This window comes from Oncorhynchus keta, chromosome 19 (assembly GCF_023373465.1).
Source record: "Oncorhynchus keta strain PuntledgeMale-10-30-2019 chromosome 19, Oket_V2, whole genome shotgun sequence".
Classification (NCBI taxonomy): Eukaryota; Metazoa; Chordata; class Actinopteri; order Salmoniformes; family Salmonidae; genus Oncorhynchus; species Oncorhynchus keta.
This window is the reverse complement of record NC_068439.1, coordinates 77844044-77868989: the sequence shown is the minus strand read 5'-3', so window position 1 is coordinate 77868989 and position 24946 is coordinate 77844044. Positions and strand designations below refer to the sequence as shown.

Sequence of the window (24946 nt, the reverse complement as noted above, 5' to 3'; positions counted from 1 at the left end):
TGAACTGTTAATCATAGCCAGTGTTCTCTATCTACTGAACTGTTAATCATAGCCGGTGTTCTCTATCTACTGAACTGTTAATCATAGCCGGTGTTCTCTATCTACTGAACTGTTAATCATAGCCGGTGTTCTCTATCTACTGAACTGTTGACAATAGCCGGTGTTCTCTATCTACTGAACTGTTAATCATAGCCAGTGTTCTCTATCTACTGAACTGTTGACAATAGCCGGTGTTCTCTATCTACTGAACTGTTAATCATAGCCAGTGTTCTCTATCTACTGAACTGTTGACAATAGCCGGTGTTCTCTATCTACTGAACTGTTAATCATAGCCGGTGTTCTCTATCTACTGAACTGTTAATCATAGCCGGTGTTCTCTATCTACTGAACTGTTAATCATAGCCGGTGTTCTCTATCTACTGAACTGTTAATCATAGCCGGTGTTCTCTATCTACTGAACTGTTAATCATAGCCGGTGTTCTCTATCTACTGAACTGTTAATCATAGCCAGTGTTCTCTATCTACTGAACTGTTAATCATAGCCGGTGTTCTCTATCTACTGAACTGTTAATCATAGCCGGTGTTCTCTATCTACTGAACTGTTAATCATAGCCGGTGTTCTCTATCTACTGAACTGTTAATCATAGCCGGTGTTCTCTATCTACTGAACTGTTAATCATAGCCGGTGTTCTCTATCTACTGAACTGTTAATCATAGCCGGTGTTCTCTATCTACTGAACTGTTGACAATAGCCGGTGTTCTCTACCTACTGAACTGTTAATCATAGCCGGTGTTCTCTATCTACTGAACTGTTAATCATAGCCGGTGTTCTCTATCTACTGAACTGTTAATCATAGCCGGTGTTCTCTATCTACTGAACTGTTAATCATAGCCAGTGTTCTCTATCTACTGAACTGTTAATCATAGCCGGTGTTCTCTATCTACTGAACTGTTAATCATAGCCGGTGTTCTCTATCTACTGAACTGTTAATCATAGCCGGTGTTCTCTATCTACTGAACTGTTAATCATAGCCGGTGTTCTCTATCTACTGAACTGTTAATCATAGCCAGTGTTCTCTATCTACTGAACTGTTAATCATAGCCGGTGTTCTCTATCTACTGAACTGTTAATCATAGCCAGTGTTCTCTATCTACTGAACTGTTAATCATAGCCAGTGTTCTCTATCTACTGAACTGTTTTGTATTACCATTTCATTTAATATAATGACTGACTGCTGCCCAGGGGTTGGAACCGGTTCAGGGAACCGAAAACATTATTTTACATTCAGGGCATTTAATTTTTTTTTTAAATCAAATGTTATTTGTCACATGCTTTGTAAACAACAGTTGTAGACTAACAGTGAAATGCTTCTTAATCATAACTTGTCTATATACAATAAATACACAATGAGTAATGATAACTTGGCTATATACACTGCGTACCAGTACTGAGTCCATGTGCAGGAGGTAATTGAGGTAGATGTGTACACAAAGGTAGGGATAAAGGTAGGGATAAAGGTAGGGATAAAGGTAGGGATAAAGGTAGGGATAAAGGTCGGGATAAAGGTAGGGATAAAGGTAGGGATAAAGGTAGGGATAAAGGTAGGGATAAAGGTAGGGATAAAGGTAGGGATAAAGGTAGGGATAAAGTAACTAGGCAACAGGATCGATAATAAACAGCAGCGTATGTAATGAGTCAAAAATAGTTAGTGCAATAAGGGTCAATGCAGATAGTTAAATAGTTAAACAATAGCTACCTGGACTATTTAGTAGTCTTATGGCTTGGGGGTAGAAGCTGTTCAGGGCCCTATTGGTTCCAGACTTGAGGCATCGGTACTGCTTGACGTGGGGTAGCAGAGAGAACAGTCTATGACTTGGGCGGCTGGAGTCTTTGACAATTTTTAGGGTCTTCCTCTGACACCGCCTGGTATAGAGATCCTGGATGGCCGGACGCTTTTGCCCCAGTGATGTACTGGGCCGTACGCACTACAGTCTGCAGCGCCTTGCGGATGGACACCATGCAGTTGCCATACCAAGAGGTGATGCAGCCATTCAAGATGCTCTCAATGGTGCAGCTGTAAAACTTTTTGAGGATCTGAGGACCCAGTCAAATCTTTTCAGCCTCCTGAGGGGAAAGAAATGTTGTTGTGCCCTCTTCACGACTGTGTTGTTGTGTGTGGGTCATGATCATTCCTTAGTGATGTGGAGGAACTTGACACTCTCGTACCCGCTCCATTACAGCCCCATCGATGTGGTAGCGGTCGTTTCCTGTCGTCCATGATCAGCTCCTCTGTTTTGCAGAAGTTGAGGAAGTGGTTGATTGTCCTGTCACCACACTGCCAGGTCTCTCACCTCCTCCCTATAGGCTGTCTCATTGTCTTCAGTGATCAGGCCTACCACCACTGTGTAGTCAGTGAACTTAATGATGGTGTTGGAGTCGTGCACGGCCACACTGTTGTGGGTGTACAGGAAGTACAGGAGGGGACTAAGATACAGTATGATAGTTAAAACCAGCTAGATGTATATTATCCATGTCCTTGTTTAGCCACGACTCCGAAAAGCACAGGATATTACAGTTCTTCACGTCCCGTTGATAGGATTTGCTTGTAGTCTCGTTAACCTCTTTTGCGCCGCCTCTTGTTTTCAAGTACCAGTTTATTCTCCAGTGATTCCACAGCTGCCTTTCCCAATAGAACGGAGGTAGAGTCAGTTTATTTGCTGGTCTGGAATGGAGTTCCACACCGTTTTCCGATTTAACCTGGCCTGGTTTGCGTACATCCACCGCCTCTTCCGTTTTCAAGTACCGGGGATTATGGCCTGGTCTGGAATGAGCAGTACATCCACAGCTGCCTCTTCCGTTTTCAAGTACCGGGGATTATGGCCTGGTCTGGAATGAGCAGTACATCCACAGCTGCCTCTTCCGTTTTCAAGTATCGGGGATTATGGCCTGGTCTGGAATGAGCAGTACATCCACAGCTGCCGCCTCAATGAAGTAGAAGTCTTCATTCATAATCGAGATTAGTGATCGCTCTTCTGATGTCCAGAAGCTGTTTTTGGTCATAGGAAATGATGCCCGGAAATATTATGTGCAAAAAAAAAGCTAAGATCAGTTAAAAGAAGGCAGCTATCCACTGCAGCTCTCTCTCCATCCTGTTTGAAACAAGGCTCTAAAGTAATACTGCTAAAACGGTGGCACAGCAATTAACTGCGTGTCCTGAACACAAAGTGTTATATTGGGGGAAAATCCAATATAACATATTACTGAGTACCGCTCTCCATATTTTCAAGCATAGCGGTGGCTGCATCCTGTTATGGGTATGCTTGTCATTATTAAGGACTGTGGAGTTTTATCAGGATATAGAAGAAACGGAATGGAGCTAACCTCAGGCAAAATCCTAGAGGAAAACCTGGTTCTGTGTGCTTTCCACCAGAAACTGGGAGATGAATTTACCTTTCAGCAGGACAATAACCTACAACACAAGGCCACATTCACACTGGAGTTGTTTACCAAGAAGAAAGTGAATGTTTCTGAGTGGCCGAGTTACAGCTTTGATTTAAATCTACTTGAAAATTTATGGCAAGGCCTGGAATGGTTGTCTAGCAATGATCAACAACCAATTTGACAGAGCTTGGAGAATTTAGAAAATAATAATAGGTAAATATCGCACAATCCAGATGTGAAAAGCTCTTAGAAACACTCACTACTGTAATCGCTGCCAAAGGTGCTTCTACAAAGTATTCGGGTGTGACTATGTATACAGTGCCTTCGGAAGGTAATTCAGACCCCCTTTTCCACATTTTGTTACGTTTCAGCCTTATTCTAAAATGTATTAAATCATTTCCCCCCCCCCCCTCAATCTACACACAATACACCATAATGACAAAGCAAAAACATTTTTTTAGAAATGTTTGCTAATTTATAAAAATAAAATAAAACTTAAATATCACATTTAGATAAATATTTATACCCTTTACTCAGTACTTTGTTGAAGCACCTTTGGCTACGATTACAGCATCACTTCTTCTTGGGTATGATGCTACTAGCTTGGAACACCTGTATTTGGGGAGTTTCTCCCATCCTTCTATGAATATCCTCTCAAGCGCTGTCAGGTTGGATGGGGAGCGTTGCTGCATAGCTATTTTCAGGTCTCTCCAGAGATACTCAATTGGGTTCAAGTCCAGTCCACTCTAAGATATTCAGAGACTTGTCCTGAAGCCACTCCTGCGTTGTTTTGGCGATGTGCTTAGGGTTGTTCTCCTCTTGGAAGGTGAACCTTCGCTCCAGTCTGAGGTCCGTAACAGCGCTATGGAGCAGGTTTTCATCGTGGATTTCTTTGTACTTTGCTCCGTTCATCTTTGCCTCAATCCTGACTAGTGTCCCACTACCTGTCGTTGAAAAACATCCCAACAGCATGATGCTGCCACCACCATGCTTCACCATAGGGATGGTGTCAGGTTTCCTCCAGATGTGACGCATGGCATTCAGGCTAAAGAGTCCAATCTGGGTTTCATCAGATTTTCATTTCATTCTAAAAATCTGTTTTCACTTTGTCATTATGGGGTATTGTGTGTAGATTGTTGAGGATGTTTTAATTGATTTAATCCATTGTAGAATAAGGCTGTAACATAACAAAATGTGGAAACAGTCAAGGGGTCTGAATACATTCCGAAGGCTCTGTATATAGGCTACCTGAACAGGCACCCAGTGGACCTGCAGTCTAAGGTACAAACTAGGTACGGTACTGCATTGTATAGAAACACCACTTCCAGCTGACCCCTGGCGGCTATTTAACATATTTGTTCAGGTTTTCAAATTCTGCGAGATGACTTTCCTCCTGCAACCAAACGGTTCAAATTAAGAGCCACCATCAGTACCGAGCATTAAGAGACACTCCTCTTACCTTAGCCTCAGATGTAGGTTCCAAGAAGCATAGTCGATTACCGAGTCCCTCCACGGACAGACAAAACTTGCGATTCTCTTTCTGGATGGTGGCAACACTTTGAAGCACCACCTCATCATCCTACCAGAGAAGAAGAGAACATTAGGAGACGTTCTGTACAACATGAGGAGACGTTCTGTACAACATCAGGAGACGTTCTGTACAACATCAGGAGACGTTCTGTACAACATCAGGAGACGTTCTGTACAACATTAGGAGACGTTCTGTACAACATGAGGAGACTTTCTGTACAACATCAGGAGACGTTTTGTACAACATTAGGAAACGTTTTGTACAACATTAGGAGACGTTCTGTACAACATTAGAAGACAAAGACGATTACTTTGTTGTCCATTGTCCACAAATATGAATAACACACATACACAGAGAGAGAGGACGGAGAGGTTGTAGCAGTGACTGGCAACACTGGTCCCTGAAAACAAGCCACACAATGTCAACCAGGAATCTTCTCTGAATAACACACATACACAGAGAGAGGACGGAGAAGTTGGAGCAACGACTCGCAGCACTGGTCCTGGAAAACAAGCAACACAATGCCAACCAGAAATCTGCTTTCACCAGGCCAACTCTTTCTCACCAGGCCAACTCTTTAACTAGGCCAACTCTTTCTCACCAGGCCAACTCTTAAAGCAGGCCAACTTTTTCACCATGCCAAATGTTTCTCACCAGGCCAACTCTTCCTCGACAGGTCAACTCTTTCACCAGGCCAACTCTTTCACCAGGCCAACTCTTTCTCACCAGGCCAACTCTTTGTCGCCAGGTCAACTCTTTCTCACCAGGCCAACTCTTTCTCACAAGGCCAACTCTTTCTCAACAGGCCAACTCTTTCTCAACAGGCCAACTCTTTCTGACCAGGCCAACTCTTCTTTACCAGGCCAAATCTTTCACTAGGCCAAATCTTTCACCAGGCCAACTCTTTCACCAGGCCAACTCTTTCACCAGGCCAACTCTTTCTCACCAGGCCAACTCTTTCACCAGGCCAACTCTTTCTCACCAGGCCAACTCTCTCACCAGGCCTTTCTCACCAGGCCAACTCTTTCTCACCAGGCCAACTCTTTCTCACCAGGCCAACTCTTTCTCACCAGGCCAACTCTTTCTCACCAGGCCAACTCTTTCTCACTAGGCCAACTCTTTCTCACCAGGCCAAATCTTTCTCACCAGGCCAACTCTTTCTCACCAGGCCAACTCTTTCTCACCAGGCCAACTCTTTCTCACAAGGCCAACTCTTTCACCAGGCCAACTCTTTCACCAGGCCAACTCTTTCACCAGGCCAACTCTTTCTCACCAGGCCAACTCTTTCACCAGGCCAACTCTTTCTCACCAGGCCAACTCTTTCACCAGGCCAACTCTTTCTCACCAGTGCAGATAAAGAAGGAGAGATGAGAAGAACAGACTTCAAGATCAGACTACTGAGATGCAGGCAGGATATTGGGTTTAAAATGGGTCAACAGTCTCAGTCTTACACCAAATACTGCAGATTTGTTTTCCTCTCTCCGTGCTATACGAGATAAATGTATAATCAAGGATAGTCATAGATATCTCTGTTTCAAACACATCAAACGCTGGAGGGGCGTTGTGCTGAGCAGGCCCATGCAAGAATTATGAATGGAATGAAAAGATAGTAAGAACATGAATAATTCATATATAATCATCTGTTTTATCAGCATATATAATCATATCAGAGGAAAACAGCGAGAGAGGATAACCGATTGGTCTTGGTATCAAAAACAGTATTAAAAAGTCAAAAAGTTACAGTCCTTCTATTGCTAGAAACAATACGTTACACATGAAAACTAGGTTCTGAAATCTTGTTTTCAACCCCGGTTCCATTATTAAACTGATTCATGGAAACCTGGGTCTTATTCACAAATGTACACCACAGCAAAACATTTTGCAACGGCAAAAAAATAACAAGCTTTTTGTGGTGGACAAGTTTAGGTCATTCCTCTCCATTTCCTTCCTAGTGAATACAACCCTGGTTTTAATGCATGAGGAAAGTTACGGTTGGACTGTAGTCAGGAGATCCAACTATTGATCCTATGTCTCTACCACTGTGTACTCCCACTCAGGCCACGGATATTGATTTGTCCCTCTCTCCCTCCCTCCCCCCTCCCCTCCCTCCCTCCCTCCCTCCCTCCCTCCCTCCCTCCCTCCCTCCCTCCCTCCCTCCCTCCCTCCCTCCCTCCCTCCCCACATTAATTGGAACTGATTGTTACTATGGTTTTGTGCCTCTGGCTCTATTCAAGCAGTATTGCTTCATTACATCCAGCCCTCCTCACACAGCTGGAGCTACCAACCCGGGTCAGTGTATCAGAGTGGCTCCTCATCTCATCTACCTGATGACGTAGTCCTGCCTGGGGTCAATTCCCACCAACGTCACCCTTAAAACGTTCAACCGGCACCTCTGGTTTACGTTTGTTGACCTTCTCAACCACACAATTACATATAAGTCATTTAATTCAACTCATCACAAGTGCTGCTTAGTTTGAGATCTACATCATTATGCAATACTGTTCTAAATGATAGGCCCCCCACAAAAAGCCACAACAATTCCATTATAAACATGTGAATGTTGGTCATAAACGATAGGCACATGGCTAAGTAAGCTAACTGGACTCACACTGTGGTTATACTTTATAACAGATGCTTGTGGTCTGAGTGATTTCGCATGAAGTGAAATGTCAAACTGTTACTGACAGACGGGACTCGACGGACATGAGAATGTGGATCATAAACGATAGGCACAAGGCTTTAGTAATACAACATTTACTGTCAGCTAACTGGACTCACACTGTGGTTGTACTTTATAACAGATGCTTGAGGTCTGAGTAATGTGAAATGTCAAACTGTTACTGACAGAGGGGGCTCGACGGACTGAAGAGAGAAGGCTTCCAACTCTCCAGAAGCAAGTTTGATTTCTTAATTAACCTATAGTACATATCTCTCTCTCTCTCTCTCTCTCTCTCTCAGTGGATTAGACATAAGGCAGAAAGCATTGATGTTGGCCCAGAGTCTGGGAGTTGCTCCCTCTGAAAGACTGGGGGCTGCAAAGCTACCATTTTCCCTATATAGGGCCCATAAAGTTCTGGGAAAATGTAGTGCACTATATAGTACCCTGGCCTGCAGAAGATCTCAGTGTCACCCCTTTAAAACAAAGTAAATGTTTTGCTTTCTTTTCAAAACAACACCGACTGTTTAGGATAGCTGGTATTTCTGGTAGCTGAGAAAACTTAGCAGCAGAACAACTGGAATGCTGGGTGTTTGAGAGGGAGAGGTAGAGAGTGTGAGAGAGAGAGAGAGAGAGAGAGAGAGAGAGAGAGAGAGAGAGAGAGAGAGAGAGAGAGAGAGGGAGAGGTAGGGAGGGAGGGAGAGAGAGAGAGAGAGAGAGAGAGAGAGAGAGAGAGAGGGAGAGAGAGAGGAGAGAGAGAGAGAGAGAGAGGTAGGGGAGAGGTAGAGAGAGAGAGAGAGAGAGAGAGAGAGAGAGAGAGAGAGAGAGGGGGGAGAGGTAGAGAGAGAGAGAGGGAGAGAGAGAGAGAGACATGTAGTGTAGATGTATGAGTGTGTGTATGTTCGTGTGTGTGTGTGCGTACAAGCTTGTTATGTGTGTATTTGTATATACAGCAGATGTAACCATAAGCCCCCTGGATAGGTGTAAAGCGTCTCAGTAGGACCAAAGCCTTCCACAGAGCTCCTGTCTTTGTAGGGGGGTTTCTCACTCTCTCCCGATCCCAAGGCTTGATCCTGAGCCAGAGAATCTCAATCTGATTCTGCAGCCAACTGATCCTGTGACAGCAGTAGCATGAAGGAAGGCTGTAGCCACCCAGACCTGGGTTCAAATAGTATTATGTATATTTGTTCAAATATGTCTGCTTCGCTTGATTGAGCTTGCCTGGCACAATGGAACCAATGGAACAGTCCCGAAAGTGGTAACCCCACCCTTTTTCGTGCTTCTCGTGCTTCAGACAGGCTCAATCAAACGCTTAAAGTAATTTGGAAGAAAACAATCAATATTTGAACCCAGGTCTGAAACCATCTGTTAGAAAGCTAAAGAGCCGCATCACAGTCTATCTATAGGGCCCTAGGGGGCTGCTGCCTGCGTAAAGGAGAGGAGGATCCACCCAAGTCCCCAACTTTCAAGAGCAGAGCAGAGAGTCCCCCCCGGCCGCCCCCCTCCACCAACCATCACACCACCAGCCTGCTCAGAGCATATGCCACTCAACCTTGGAAGTCCTCTTACTTCCTCGTTTCCTCCGTCTTTCTCTCTCTGTCACCCTCTCGTTCTCTCTCTTCTTCTCTCTCTCTCTGTCGCTCTCTCTCTCCTCTTCTTCCTCTCTCTCCTCTTCTTCCTCTCTCTCTTCTTCTCTATCTCCTCTTCTCTAAGCAGCAGGCAGTTGGACCTGCTTAAAGGACAGGAGCAGGTGTGTGTGGCCTGATGGATCCACAGGGTGGTAACTTGAGATCCACCGATACTCCGCTGAGCCAAATAAACTGTCACAACTCCCCCTCCACCGACACCCCACCGACCCCCAGCCAACCTGCACCGACCCCCAACCAACCTGCATTTATACTATATACTATACTACTTTGACACGGATGATGTTCACATGCTCAGTTGGAGGTTTGGGAGAAGACACAGGAAAGTAGACTACTAGATACTGAATGGAAGCAATGAGGTTAATACTGTGGAATGTAAAAGCCTTGTTCCCACCTGCCAGGGTGTGGAGTAGACCTCCTAACAGACGGAGGGGGTTAGGAGTTGTATATGTCTCATTAAAGTCAGACGAGGCAATAAGTGCTGATGGAGTTAGATGTTTCTAGCTAATATAAGAACACCAGGCTCAACAGTAAGAAAACATTGTGACAACGATTACAAGACAACAATTTGTGTAGCCAAATGTTGCATTAATCTGAAAGATAACATGGACTAATCTGAAAGATAACATGACTAATCTGAAAGATAACATGACTAATCTGAGAGATAACATGACTAATCTGAACAATAACATGACTAATCTGAAAGATAACATGACTAATCTGAAAGATAACATATCTAATCTGAAAAATAACATGACTAATCTGAAAGATAACATGACTAATCTGAACCATAACATGACTAATCTGAAAGATAACATATCTAATCTGAAAAATAACATGACTAATCTGAACAATAACATGACTAATCTGAAAGATAACATGACTAATCTGAAAAATAATATGACTAATCTGAACCATAACATGACTAATCTGAACGATAACATGACTAATCTGAAAGACAACATGACTAATCTGAACCATAACATGACTAATCTGAAAGATAACATATCTAATCTGAAAAATAACATGACTAATCTGAACAATAACATGACTAATCTGAACCATAACATGACTAATCTGAACTATAACATGACTAATCTGAAAGACAACATGACTAATCTGAAAGATAATATGACTAATCTGAACCATAACATGACTAATCTGAACCATAACATGACTAATCTGAAAAATAACATGACTAATCTGAACAATAACATGACTAATCTGAAAAATAACATGACTAATCTGAGAGATAACATGACTAATCTGAACAATAACATGACTAATCTGAACTATAACATGACTAATCTGAAAGACAACATGACTAATCTGAAAGATAATATGACTAATCTGAACCATAACATGACTAATCTGAACCATAACATGACTAATCTGAACCATAACATGACTAATCTGAAAAATAACATGACTAATCTGAACTATAACATGACTAATCTGAAAGACAACATGACTAATCTGAAAGATAATATGACTAATCTGAACCATAACATGACTAATCTGAACCATAACATGACTAATCTGAACCATAACATGACTAATCTGAACGATAACATGACAAATCTGAAAGATAACATGACTAATCTGAAAGATAACATGACTAATCTGAAAGATAACATGACTAATCTGAACGATAACATGACTAATCTGAAAGATAACATGACTAATCTGAAAGATAACATGACTAATCTGAAAGATAACATGACTAATCTGAAAGATAACATGACTAATCTGAAAGATAACATGACTAATCTGAAAGATAACATGACTAATCTGAAAGATAACATGACTAATCTGAAAGATAACATATCTAATCTGAAAGATAACATATCTAATCTGAAAGATAACATGACTAATCTGAAAGATAACATGACTAATCTGAAAGATAACATGACTAATCTGAAAGATAACATATCTAATCTGAACGATAACATGACTAATCTGAAAGATAACATGACTAATCTGAGAGATAACATGACTAATCTGAAAAGTATGTGAGGTAAAAATCAGTGGACATTGGACCCACCCTGGACAAAGGCCCTGGACAAAGGCCCTGGACAAAGGCTCTGGACAAAGGCTCCATGCCAAACATTGGGTTGACTGAATGTGGTGGTTACTTACTAATTTATGAAATGTGAAAATAAATTAACATTTAATAGTTTTCTGTGTGTTTCCTCCTCAAATCAAAAGGTTTTAGTCCTCAGGAAAATGAGAGAGAAAGAGGGAGGGAGGGAGGGAGGGAGGGAGGGAAAGAGAAAGGGAGAGAGAAAGGGAGAGAGAAAGGGAGAGAGAAAGGGAGAGAGAGAGACGCTGAGATAGAGACAGAGAGAGAAACAGAGAGAGTGCTAGTATATTTCAAATCTACTGAACCTCACCACAGCCACAGGAACCTAAAATAACCCAGATTCATCATCAGCCCTGTGTTCAGCTCGTCACCTCCTGCTCTCAGTGAGTTCTGGGCCCTAAGCAGGTTAACTACTGAGACAGCCTGTTACACAGAGAGTCTGTTACATGTTCAACAGCCTGGTATTGGCTCAGAGAGTCTGTTACATGTTAAACAGCCTGGTATTGGCCCAGAGAGTCTGTTACATGTTAAATAGCCTGGTATTGGCTCAGAGAGTCTGTTACATGTTAAACAGCCTGGTATTGGCCCAGAGAGTCTGTTACATGTTAAATAGCCTGATATTGGCCCAGAGAGTCTGTTACGTGTTAAACAGCCTGGTATTGGCTCAGAGAGTCTGTTACATGTTAAACAGCCTGGTATTGGCCCAGAGAGCCTGTTACATGTTAAACAGCCTGGTATTGGCCCAGAGAGTCTGTTACATGTTCAACAGCCTGGTATTGGCTCAGAGAGTCTGTTACGTGTTCAACAGCCTGGTATTGGCCCAGAGAGTCTGTTACATGTTAAATAGCCTGGTATTGGCTCAGAGAGTCTGTTACATGTTAAACAGCCTGGTATTGGCCCAGAGAGTCTGTTACATGTAAAACAGCCTGGTATTGGCCCAGTGAGTCTGTTACATGTTAAACAGCCTGGTATTGGCCCAGAGAGTCTGTTACATGCTAAACAGCCTGGTATTGGCTCAGAGAGTCTGTTACATGTTCAACAGCCTGGTATTGGCCCACAGAGTCTGTTACATGTTAAACAGCCTGGTATTGGCCCAGAGAGTCTGTTACATGTTAAATAGCCTGGTATTGGCACTGAGTTTAATGAGATGTTTGGGTCTGGGGGCTTGAGGGCCTGGATGGCGATGGGCGGTGAGAGTAGGCACACATCCACCTCTCACCACCCAGACCCCCAGACATCCACCTCTCACCACCGAGACCCCCAGAGCCCCAGACATCCACCTCTCACCATCCAGAACCCCAGGCACCCAGACATCCACCTCTCACCATCCGGACCCCCAGGCACCCAGATATCCACCTCTCACCATCCAGAACCCCAGACATCCACCTCTCACCACCGAGACCCCCAGAGCCCCAGACATCCACCTCTCACCATCCAGACCCCCAGGCACCCAGACATCCACCTCTCACCATCCGGACCCCCAGGCACCCAGATATCCACCTCTCACCATCCAGAACCCCAGACATCCACCTCTCACCACCGAGACCCCCAGAGCCCCAGACATCCAACTCTCACCAACCACTGCTATCAAGACCCCCAGGCCCATAGAGAACCAGCCCACCTCCACCCAGATACCAAAAATATATATATTTACCAATCGTCCTTTTGTAATAAACCAATTGTATAAATAGTAGTGTCAGCTGTGGTAGCATAACACATATTGAGTGGGCTGGCTGGGGCTGCTGTGTCTCTGTGGGAGTATATACCCACTGTAGGCAGAGAGTCACTGGAACCAGTGTGGCCTCTGCTTGAGAATATAAAATTAGACTTACAGAAGAAATGCTGGAATGCTTTCAGTAGGCACAAAACAGAGGGAAACAAGGAAGGGAATTTCATGAAATCGAAAGGCTACCACCTCCTTCGACTTGAATAGTTTTAGTGAGAACTTGACAAGGAGTTCCTGTGTATTTATTGGGCCAATCAACTTTGAACTTTGAACTTGAAACAATAAGCAGAATGCTCAGTTTTTCTTTATTTGTACTATTTTCTACATTGTAGAATAATAGTGAAGACATCAAAATTATGAAATAACACATATGGAATCATATAGTAACCAAAAAAGTGTTAAACAAATCAAAATATATTTTAGATTTGAGATTCTTCAAAGTAGCCACCCTTTGCCTTGATGACAGTTTTGCACACTCTTGGCATTCTGTCAACCAGATTCATGAGGTTGTCACCTGGAATGCATTTTAATTAACAGGTGTGCCTTGTTAAAAGTTCATTTGTGAAATGTATTTCCTTTTAATGCATTTGAGCCAATCAGTTGTGTTGTGACAAAGTAGGGTTGGTATACAGAAGTTGGCCTTATCGGGTATATGTAGTCCATATTATGGCAAGAACAGCTCAAATAAGCAAAGAGAAACTACAGTCCATCATTACTTTAACACATCAGTCTTATCAGATAATTACATCAATGATTAGTCAGATAATTTTAAGAATTTTGAAAGTTTCTTCAATTGCAGTGGCAAAAACCATCAAGCGCTATGATGAAACTGGCTCTCATGAGGACCGCCACAGGACAGGAAGACCTCTGGTGCAGAGGATAAGTTCATTAAAGTTACCAGCCGCAGAAATTGCAACCCAAATAAATGCTTCACAGAGTTCAAGTAAAAGACACATCTCCACATCAACTGTTCAGAGAAGACTGTGTGAAACAGATATTCATGGTCAAATTGCTGCTAAGACACCACTGAGAGTTTTGGTTCCAATCGCCATATCTTTGTGTGATGCAGAGTAGGTGAACGAATGATCTCTGCATGTGTGGTTCCCAACATGAAGCATGGAGGGGGAGGTGTGATGGCGTGGGGGTGCTTTGCTGGTGACACTGTCTGTGATTTATTTAGAATTCAAGGCACACTTAACCAGCATGGCTACCATAGCATTCTGCAGCGATACGCCATCCCATCTGGTTTGCGCTTAGTGGGACTATCATTTGTTTATCAACAGCACAATGACCCAAAACCTCCAGGCTGTTTAAGGGCTATTTGACCAAGGAGGGGGGTGATGGAGTGCTGCATCAGATGAACTTGATTCCACAATCCCCCGACCTCAACTCAAATGAGATGGTTTGGGATGAGTTGGATCGAGTGAAGGAAAAGCAGCCAACAAGTGCTCAGCATATGTGGGAATTCCTTCAAGACTATTAGAAAAGCATTCCAGGTGAAACCTGTTTCGAGAATGCCAAGAGTGTGCAATGCTGTCATTGAGGCAAAGGGTTGCTACTTTAAGAATATAAAATATATTTTGATTTGTTTAACACTTCTTTGGTTATTACATGATTCCATATGTGTTATTTCATCATTTTTATGTTGTCACTATCATTCTACAATGTAGAAAATAGTAAAAAATAAAGAAAAACCCTTTGTTACTGCTGATTGCCACTATAATGTTACTTGCAGCATATTGCCTTAAACCAGCATATTGCCTTAAACCAGCATATTGCCTTAAACAAGCATATTGCCTTAAACCAGCATATTGCCTTAAACAAGCATATTGCCTTAAACCAGCATATTGCCTTAAACCAGCATATTGCCTTAAACAAGCATATTGCCTTAAACCAGCATATTGCCTTAAACAAGCATATTGCCTTAAACCAGCATATTGCCTTAAACCAGCATATTGCCTTAAACAAGCATATTGCCTTAAACCAGCATATTGCCTTAAACCAGCATATTGCCTTAAACCAGCATATTGCCTTAAACAAGCATATTGCCTTAAACCAGCATATTGCCTTAAACAAGCATATTGCCTTAAACCAGCATATTGCCTTAAACAAGCATATTGCCTTAAACCAGCATATTGCCTTAAACCAGCATATTGCCTTAAACCAGCATATTGCCTTAAACCAGCATATTGCCTTAAATAAGCATATTGCCTTAAACAAGCATATTGCCTTAAACAAGCATATTGCCTTAAACCAGCATATTGCCTTAAACCAGCATATTGCCTTAAACCAGCATATTGCCTTAAATAAGCATATTGCCTTAAACCAGCATATTGCCTTAAACCAGCATATTGCCTTAAACCAGCATATTGCCTTAATATTGCCTTAAACCAGCATATTGCCTTAAACCAGCATATTGCCTTAGCATATTGCCTTAAACCAGCATATTGCCTTAAACCAGCATATTGCCTTAAACCAGCATATTGCCTTAAATTGCCTTAAACCAGCATATTGCCTTAAACCAGCATATTGCCTTAAACCAGCATATTGCCTTAAACAAGCATATTGCCTTAAACCAGCATATTGCCTTAAACCAGCATATTGCCTTTAATACCTTAAACCAGCATATTGCCTTAAACCAGCATATTGCCTTAAACAAGCATATTGCCTTAAACCAGCATATTGCCTTAAATTGCCTTAAAAGCATATTGCCTTAAACCAGCATATTGCCTTAAACCAGCATATTGCCTTAAACCAGCATATTGCCTTAAACCAGCATATTGCCTTAAACCAGCATATTGCCTTAAACCAGCATATTGCCTTAAACCAGCATATTGCCTTAAACCAGCATATTGCCTTAAATAAACCAGCATATTGCCTTTAAATTGCCTTAAACCAGCATATTGCCTTAAACAAGCATATTGCCTTAAACCAGCATATTGCCTTAAACCAGCATATTGCCTTAAATAAGCATATTGCCTTAAACAGCAGCATATTGCCTTAAACAAGCATATTGCCTTAAACCAGCATATTGCCTTTAATATTGCCAAGCATATTGCCTTAAACCAGCATATTGCCTTAAACCAGCATATTGCCTTAAACCACATATTGCCTTAAACAAGCATATTGCCTTAAACCAGCATATTGCCTTAATATTGCCAAGCATATTGCCTTAAACCAGCATATTGCCTTAAACCAGCATATTGCCTTAAACCAGCATATTGCCTTAAATTGCCCAGCATATTGCCTTAAACCAGCATATTGCCTTAAACCAGCATATTGCCCTTAAACCAGCATATTGCCTTAAACAAGCATATTGCCTTAAACCAGCATATTGCCTTAAACCAGCATATTGCCTTAAACAAGCATATTGCCTTAGCATAGCAGCATATTGCCTTAAACCAGCATATTGCCTTAAACCAGCATATTGCCTTAAACCAGCATATTGCCTTAAACCAGCATATTGCCTTAAACAAGCATATTGCCTTAAACCAGCATTGCCTTAAACAAGCATATTGCCTTAAACAAGCATATTGCCTTAAACCAGCATATTGCCTTAAACAAGCATATTGCCTTTAGCATATTGCCAGCATATTGCCTTAAACAAGCATATTGCCTTAAAGCATATTGCCTTAAACAAGCATATTGCCTTAAACCAGCATATTGCCTTAAACCAGCATATTGCCTTAAACCAGCATATTGCCTTAAACCAGCATATTGCCTTAAACCAGCATATTGCCTTAAACCAGCATATTGCCTTAAACCAGCATATTGCCTTAAACCAGCATATTGCCTTAAACCAGCATATTGCCTTAAACCAGCATATTGCCTTAAACCAGCATATTGCCTTAAACCATATTGCATATTGCCTTAAATAAGCATACCAGCATATTGCCTTAAACCAGCATATTGCCTTAATATTGCCTTAAACCAGCATATTGCCTTAAACCAGCATATTGCCTTAAACCAGCATATTGCCTTAAACCAGCATATTGCCTTAAACCAGCATATTGCCTTAAACCAGCATATTGCCTTAGCATACTTAAACCAGCATATTGCCTTAAACAAGCATATTGCCTTAAACCAGCATATTGCCTTAAACCAGCATATTGCCTTAAACCAGCATATTGCCTTAAACCAGCATATTGCCTTAAACCAGCATATTGCCTTAAACCAGCATATTGCCTTAAACCAGCATATTGCCTTAAACCAGCATATTGCCTTAAACCAGCATATTGCCAGCATATTGCCTTAAACAAGCATATTGCCTTAAACCAGCATATTGCCTTAAACAAGCATATTGCCTTAAACCAGCATATTGCCTTAAACCAGCATATTGCCTTAAACCAGCATATTGCCTTAAACCAGCATATTGCCTTAAACCAGCATATTGCCTTAAACCAGCATATTGCCTTAAACAGCATATTGCCTTAAACAAGCATATTGCCTTAAACCAGCATATTGCCTTAAACCAGCATATTGCCTTAAACCAGCATATTGCCTTAAACCAGCATATTGCCTTAAACCAGCATATTGCCTTAAACCAGCATATTGCCTTAAACCAGCATATTGCCTTAAACCAGCATATTGCCTTAAACAAGCATATTGCCTTAAACAAGCATATTGCCTTAAACAAGCATATTGCCTTAAACCAGCATATTGCCTTAAACAAGCATATTGCCTTAAACCAGCATATTGCCTTAAAGCAGCTCCAAATGATAAGAATATTTTGAAGATAAATACACAACGTAGAGGATGAGAGGACGGTCCAGTCGTACTTGGTCCAGTTGTACTGCAAGGACTTCTGATTGGTCAATCCCAGGCTAGGGTGGGGGGTTATAAATGGCATCCTGTTCCTTTGTTCAGTGGAGAAAAGCTGAGGACAGGGGAGACTGAACATCTACTTCTCAGCATAACATCTGGATTTGTCCTTCTCAAATAAACCTATTTTTCTCCCCCGATTTTCTTTGGAGTTTGTGTTATTGAAGAATAACATCAATTGCTAACAAAATCAAATAAGCTGTCATGCATGCAAGGCTGAACAGTTGGTCTGAGTCTGCAGGTCTGAGTCTGCAGGTCTGAGTCTGCAGGTCTGAGTCTGCAGGTCTGAGTCTGCAGGTCTGAGTCTGCAGGTCTGAGTCTGCAGGTCTGAGTCTGCATCAGCAGCACTGAGGGATGAAAGCCCCGGCACGCATCCCAAATGGCACCCTATTCCCTATATAGTGCACTACTTTTGACCAGAGGCCTATGGCACCCTATTCCCTATGTAGTGCCCTACTTTAGACCAGAGCCCTAAGGCACCCTATTCCCTATGTAGTCCTCTGCTTTAGACCAGAGCCCTTTATATAGAGAATAGGGTGCCATTTGGGACGGGCCCTCAGCCAGGGTCACATCTGGTGGATGGCTGGGGGCTGGAGTGACTGTATGCCACCTACCTAGACGTCTGTCCAGCGAAAATAGAGTGATGAGGGGGGTGGAAGGAGAAAGGGAGGTAGAGCGAGAGAGAGAGAGAGAGAGAGAGAGAGAGAGAGAGAGAGATGAAGAGCGATACAGAGAGAGAGGGAGTGATAGAGAAAAAGAGAGAGAGAGATACAGAGAGAGATACAGAGAGGGAGATACAGAGAGAGAGAGTGATAGAGAAATAGAGATACAGAGAGAGAGGGAGTGATAGAGAAAGAGAGAGAGATACAGAGAGAGAGGGAGTGATAGAGAAAGAGAGAGAGAGATACAGAGAGAGATACAGAGAGAGAGAGAGTGATAAGGAGAGAAATAGAGAGAGGGAGTGATAGAGAAAAAGAGAGAGAGATACAGAGAGAGAAAGGCAAAGAGAGAGTGGCGGTGGGTGGCAGATAAAGAGAGATAAGGTACTTTGGTTGGGCCATTTCAGGCTTTCCATCTTACTATAATGCTCACAGATTCGGACCATTTTACAATAAGGTGTAAACTCACAGACTACTGACCTAGAGCAGGACTCAGGGATTTTTCTGCCATTGAAATCCTTGGACGGGCCGCCAAAGCGTTTTTCGGAACACTTAAATCCAAACACTGTAAAAATATTTCTTTTTCTGGATACATAAATGATTTCAGTGTAAACTTAAACTTACTAAAAACAGATATAAACTATGCAGAAAAGATAATGGATCTATATATTTTTCTATAATATAATCTTTGAGAATTAACAATCCCCAAAATATTTCTGATTTCATTTTCATAGTTTCTTCCCCCCTGTGAAGTTGCATTCATGTCTGAAATGTGCTGTATAAATAAAGCTTGGATGAAAATAAAATCTAGATCGTTTTATTTTTTTTAACAATGAATTTAGCAGTATAGATTTTGTTATTATGTTTGAGCGAAAGAACACAGCATTAGCCATGGCAAAATGCGTAAAATTGCAGGAAATTAGATAAAAAATTAACAACAGAATATGTAGAATCGCAGGAAATGGACTTAAAACTGCAAAAATGTCTCTACGCCAGCAAAGATTGGGGTCTCTAAAATGTACTCCAAAATTCAGCTGTGCTGACTGGCCAAACACGCCCCCTGCCAAGCCCCCTGTCACGCCCACCACCAAAGCCCCTTTTTGATATGGATACACCCTAGGACTATGTCCATATTTAATCAAGACTTCAATCGGGGATATGATCCACTGTCCAAGTCTTTGCAGTTAAGTATCTCATTTGATTATGCGTCTGATATGACAGATTCGTTTGACATTAGTATTGTACTGTTAGACACTTACTGCACTGCTGGAGATGGAAACAAGCATTTTGCTGCACTTGCTTTAACATCTGCTAAAATGTGCATACGACAAATAAAGTTTCATTTGAATTGAACTGACTTGATCAAGTACAATGAACAAGAGGAGGAGCACATCTTCGGCAATAGATGTCTGACTAGACTTAATAACGTCTCAAATATGATGAAGAAGTTATGAATCTAACTGCATCGGCAACAGAATAGATGTTGACGGTAGGTAAAAGATTTTCACAATATCATTTTGATAGAGGAATTCTAGATTCCTATGTATTTTGTAGCCAAAACCAAATTCGCACTCGTTTCTAATTCATTAAGTTCATAAATTATGCATGAAGTGGATCGAGACCAGTCTTAAAAGCCAGGTAAACAGCGTTTATTTCAAGAGAGTACTAAAGGCATACACATATTTCCACAGGTTATAAACTGAAAATGACATCATCAGTTTCCCACACTCTCTCCGATTCTCACAAGAGCCCATTGTTTTTTGGTCTGGAACTCTTCTTCTACTCCCCTCATAAAACTACATTCCAAACTGTCTAAAAGATATACTTTTCTCCACTAATGGAACACAACCCAAACATTTCTTATCTGTCTGAAAAGCTGTAGCATCTCTCCCCCTTAACCCCTCCGAGAGGCACAGACAATTAATTCGTTCTGCTTACATTTTCAGTAACAGCTTAACCAAGAACTCATACTTTTCATACCATAACATAATAGTATTAGAATAAATGGTTCTAATCAATAATGTATACATAATTAATCATTTCAACTATAATTTCCTCTATCACATTTATGTAGCGGCAGGTATCCTAGTTGTTAAGGGCGTTGGGTCAGTAACTGAGAGGTTGATGGTTCGAATCCCCAAGCCGACTAGGTGATAAATCTGTCGATGTGCCTTTGAGCAAAGGACTTAACCTTAATTGCTCCTGTAAGTTGCTCTGGATAGGAGTGTCTGCTAAAATATAACATGTTGTAACAAGTAGAACTTGCATAGAGGGATAATGTTTTCACATCTATCAATGTTGTAACAAGGAGGCTGCAAGTCAATGTCACTTTGGAAATGTTGTTTTTCTCTCAGGTGAGACCTGAGATGAGATGTGAACCAACAGGGTTTTTCTGCTGTTGAGACCTGAGATGAGATGTGAACCAACAGGGTTTTTCTGCTGGTGAGACCTGAGATGAGATGTGAACCAACAGGGTTTTTCTGCTGTTGAGACCTGAGACGAGACGTGAACCAAAATGGTTTTTCTGCTGGTGAGACCTGAGATGAGATGTGAACCAACAGGGTATTTCTGCTGTTGAGATCTGAGATGAGACACGAATCAACAGGGTTTTTCTGCTGTTGAGACCTGAGATGAGACACGAACCAACAGGGTTTTTCTGCTGGTGAGACCTGAGATGAGATGTGAACCAACAGGGTTTTTCTGCTGTTGAGACCTGAGACGAGACGTGAACCAAAATGGTTTTTCTGCTGGTGAGACCTGAGATGAGATGTGAACCATCTGGGTTTTTCTGCTGTTGAGATCTGAGATGAGACGCGAACCAACAGGGTTTTTCTGCTGTTGAGATCTGAGACGAGACGTGAACCAAAAGGGTTTTTCTGCTGTTGAGACCTGAGACGAGACACGAACCAAAAGGGTTTTTTCTGCTGTTGAGATCTGAGGCGAGGCGTGAACCAAAAGGGTTTTTCTGCTGTTGAGACCTGAGACGAGACACAAACCAAAAGGTTTTTTTCTGCTGTTGAGATCTGAGACGAGACGTGAACCAACAGGGTTTTTCTGCTGTTGAGATCTGAGACGAGACGCGAACCAAAAGGGTTTTTCTGCTGGTGAGACCTGAGATGAGATGTGAACCAACAGGGTTTTTCTGCTGGTGAGACCTGAGATGAGATGTGAACCAACAGGGTTTTTCTGCTGTTGAGATCTGAGACGAGACGCGAACCAACAGGGTTTTTCTGCTGTTGAGATCTGAGATGAGACGCAAACCAACTGGGTTTTTCTGCTGTTGAGATCTGAGACGAGACGCGAACCAACAGGGTGTTTCTGCTGTTGAGACCTGAGACGAGACACGAATCAACAGCGTTTTTCTGCTGTTGAGACCTGAGACGAGACACGAATTAACAGGGTTTTTCTGCTGTTGAGACGTGAGACGAGACGCGAACCAACAGGGTGTATCTGCCAATAATATTCCTGTTCTCCATTAATACCACAAACTTGACTAACAATGTATTGGCTAGATTTAGGCTAACTATGTCAAACAGTCACTTATAATTAATCCAATGCTTGTTGCAAATGATACATAATCCTCTCCAAATATGAAGTGTTCATTAAACAATGAGAATAATACAACGCTGAAGTAAAGGCAACAATTTAAAAGATATGCATGAATGGCGCGTCAGCAGCAGCATTTACATGGTAATGAAGCTACTATCGTCCCCGGGTCCAAATCTCAGCAGTACAGATCCTATTTCAGTCCTCTCCATTGATTAACGAAGGAAATTATTTGGCTTGAGAGTTACTACACGGCTCAAGCCGTTGTACCTACTGTGGGAATGTTGCTAATTCAAGACGGGAACTCTCTGTCTAGCAGCAGGCATTGTGATGCGATCAGACTTTTAATCATAACGCCCAATCAAATCGATCTTCTTAAGGGAATTTGATAATGAAAAGACAGACAGAGAAGAAGAAAGAAATCATTACTCCAAAAATAACAAAAAGATTACAAAAAGTTAAAATAGCAGTCTAGTTCCTAGTTATAGATCAGCTATAAACAAATATATATTTAACCTTTATTTAACTAGGCTAGTCAGTTAAGAACAAAATCTTATTTACAATGATGGCCAACACCGGCCAAACCCCGACGACACTGGGCCAGTTGTGCGCCACCCTATGGGACTCCCAATCACGGCCGGTTGTGATACAGGGAAACACTGCCAAAGTAACATTAGTTTGGTAAGTATTAGGAAAGAGAGAAGCAGACAGTCACCCTTTCCTTCAGCAGTGATGAGTCCCTAGAGGACTGCATAACCAAAACCCACATCGTACCAATGCCATGATGAGAGCCTGATCAATGAATACTCAGGAAGTCACTTGTCATCCAATCTGGATCAAATTATGAAGGAAGCCTGGATATTCTGTGGCTACAGGTGAAAAACTGAGACATGACACCTGGGCATGGATCAACACCTGTCTACAATAACACAGGTACACCTGGGCATGGATCAACACCTGTCTGCAACAACACAGGTACACCTGGGAATGGATCAACACCTGTCTGCAATAACACAGGTACACCTGGGCATGGATCAACACCTGTCTACAATAACACAGGTACACCTGGGCATGGATCAACACCAGTCTGCAACAACACAGGTACACCTGGGAATGGATCAACACCTGTCTGCAACAACACAGGTACACCTGGGAATGGATCAACACCTGTCTGCAACAACACAGGTACACCTGGGCATGGGTCAACACCTGTCTACAATAACACAGGTACACCTGGGCATGGATCAACACCTGTCTGCAACAACACAGGTACACCTGGGCATGGATCAACACCTGTCTACAACAACACAGGTACACCTGGGAATGGATCAACACCTGTCTGCAACAACACAGGTACACCTGGGCATGGATCAACACCTGTCTGCAACAACACAGGTACACCTGGGAATGGATCAACACCTGTCTGCAATAACACAGGTATGCCTGGGCATGGATCAACACATGTCTACAATAACACAGGTACACCTGGGCATGGGTCAACACCAGTCTGCAACAACACAGGTATGCCTGGGCATGGATCAACACCTGTCTACAATAACACAGGTACACCTGGGCATGGGTCAACACCAGTCTGCAACAACACAGGTACACCTGGGAATGGATCAACACCTGTCTGCAACAACACAGGTACACCTGGGAATGGATCAACACCTGTCTGCAACAACACAGGTACACCTGGGCATGGATCAACACCTGTCTGCAACAACACAGGTACACCTGGGAATGGATCAACACCTGTCTGCAATAACACAGGTACGCCTGGGCATGGATCAACACCTGTCTACAATAACACAGGTACACCTGGGAATGGATCAACACCTGTCTACAATAACACAGGTACACCTGGGCATGGATCAACACCTGTCTGCAACAACACAGGTACACCTGGGCATGGATCAACACCTGTCTACAATAACACAGGTACACATGGGCATAGATCAACACCTGTCTGCAATAACACAGGTACACCTGGGCATGGGTCAACACATGTCTGCAATAACACAGGTACGCCTGGGCATGGATCAACACCTGTCTGCAACAACACAGGTACACCTGGGCATGGATCAACACCTGTCTACAATAACACAGGTACACTTGGGCATGGGTCAACACCTGTCTGCAATAACACAGGTACACCTGGGCATGGGTCAACACATGTCTGCAATAACACAGGTACGCCTGGGCATGGATCAACACCTGTCTGCAACAACACAGGTACACCTGGGCATGGATCAACACCTGTCTGCAACAACACAGGTACACCTGGGCATGGGTCAACACCTGTCTACAACAACACAGGTACACCTGGCCCCATACACACAACGATGGTTTATCCCACACTTTAAGGGTAAGTTTCCAGAACCAGATGACTAAAAATAACTTTCAATGGATATTCTCAACTGGGCTTGGGAAATTCCACAGTAAGAGAGTGCTGCTGAAACAAAAACCAATGATTGTAACCATACAACTGTATGCACAATAACAATGTTTAACCATTTCAACAGAAAAGTTTACACAAACACATTTACTTGAAGAACAGTGTAGATACAAAGGTTGGTTACAGCACAAAGGACTGACGCTGGAGAAAAGCAGGTACGGGGAGTTGAACATTTAATGTGGAACAGCGTCAGAACCAGGTAACAAAAATGACAAACAAAAATGTATCTGGAAGCGGGGAAGAGAGATAGGGAATAGACAGATATAGGCGAGGAAATAAACACAGGTAATTGAGTCCAGGTGAGTGCAATGAATCAAGGGGAGCAGGTGTGCGTAATAATGGTGCCAGGAGTGCGTAATGCCGGGGAGCCTGGCGCCC

At 42.4% G+C, this 24946-nt stretch overlaps 1 protein-coding gene across 3 annotated transcripts in view; it reads right to left on the bottom strand.

The window, feature by feature from the left end:
- LOC118374826 (ryanodine receptor 3-like) overlaps positions 1-24946 on the bottom strand; it is a 251864-nt gene that overhangs the window by 217303 nt on the left and 9615 nt on the right. For all 3 annotated transcript variants that reach the window (XM_052471367.1, XM_052471368.1, XM_052471369.1), the window contains exon 2: positions 4902-5021. In XM_052471367.1, the coding sequence (XP_052327327.1) occupies positions 4902-5021 (120 nt within the window). The remainder of the gene's footprint in view (positions 1-4901; positions 5022-24946) is intronic.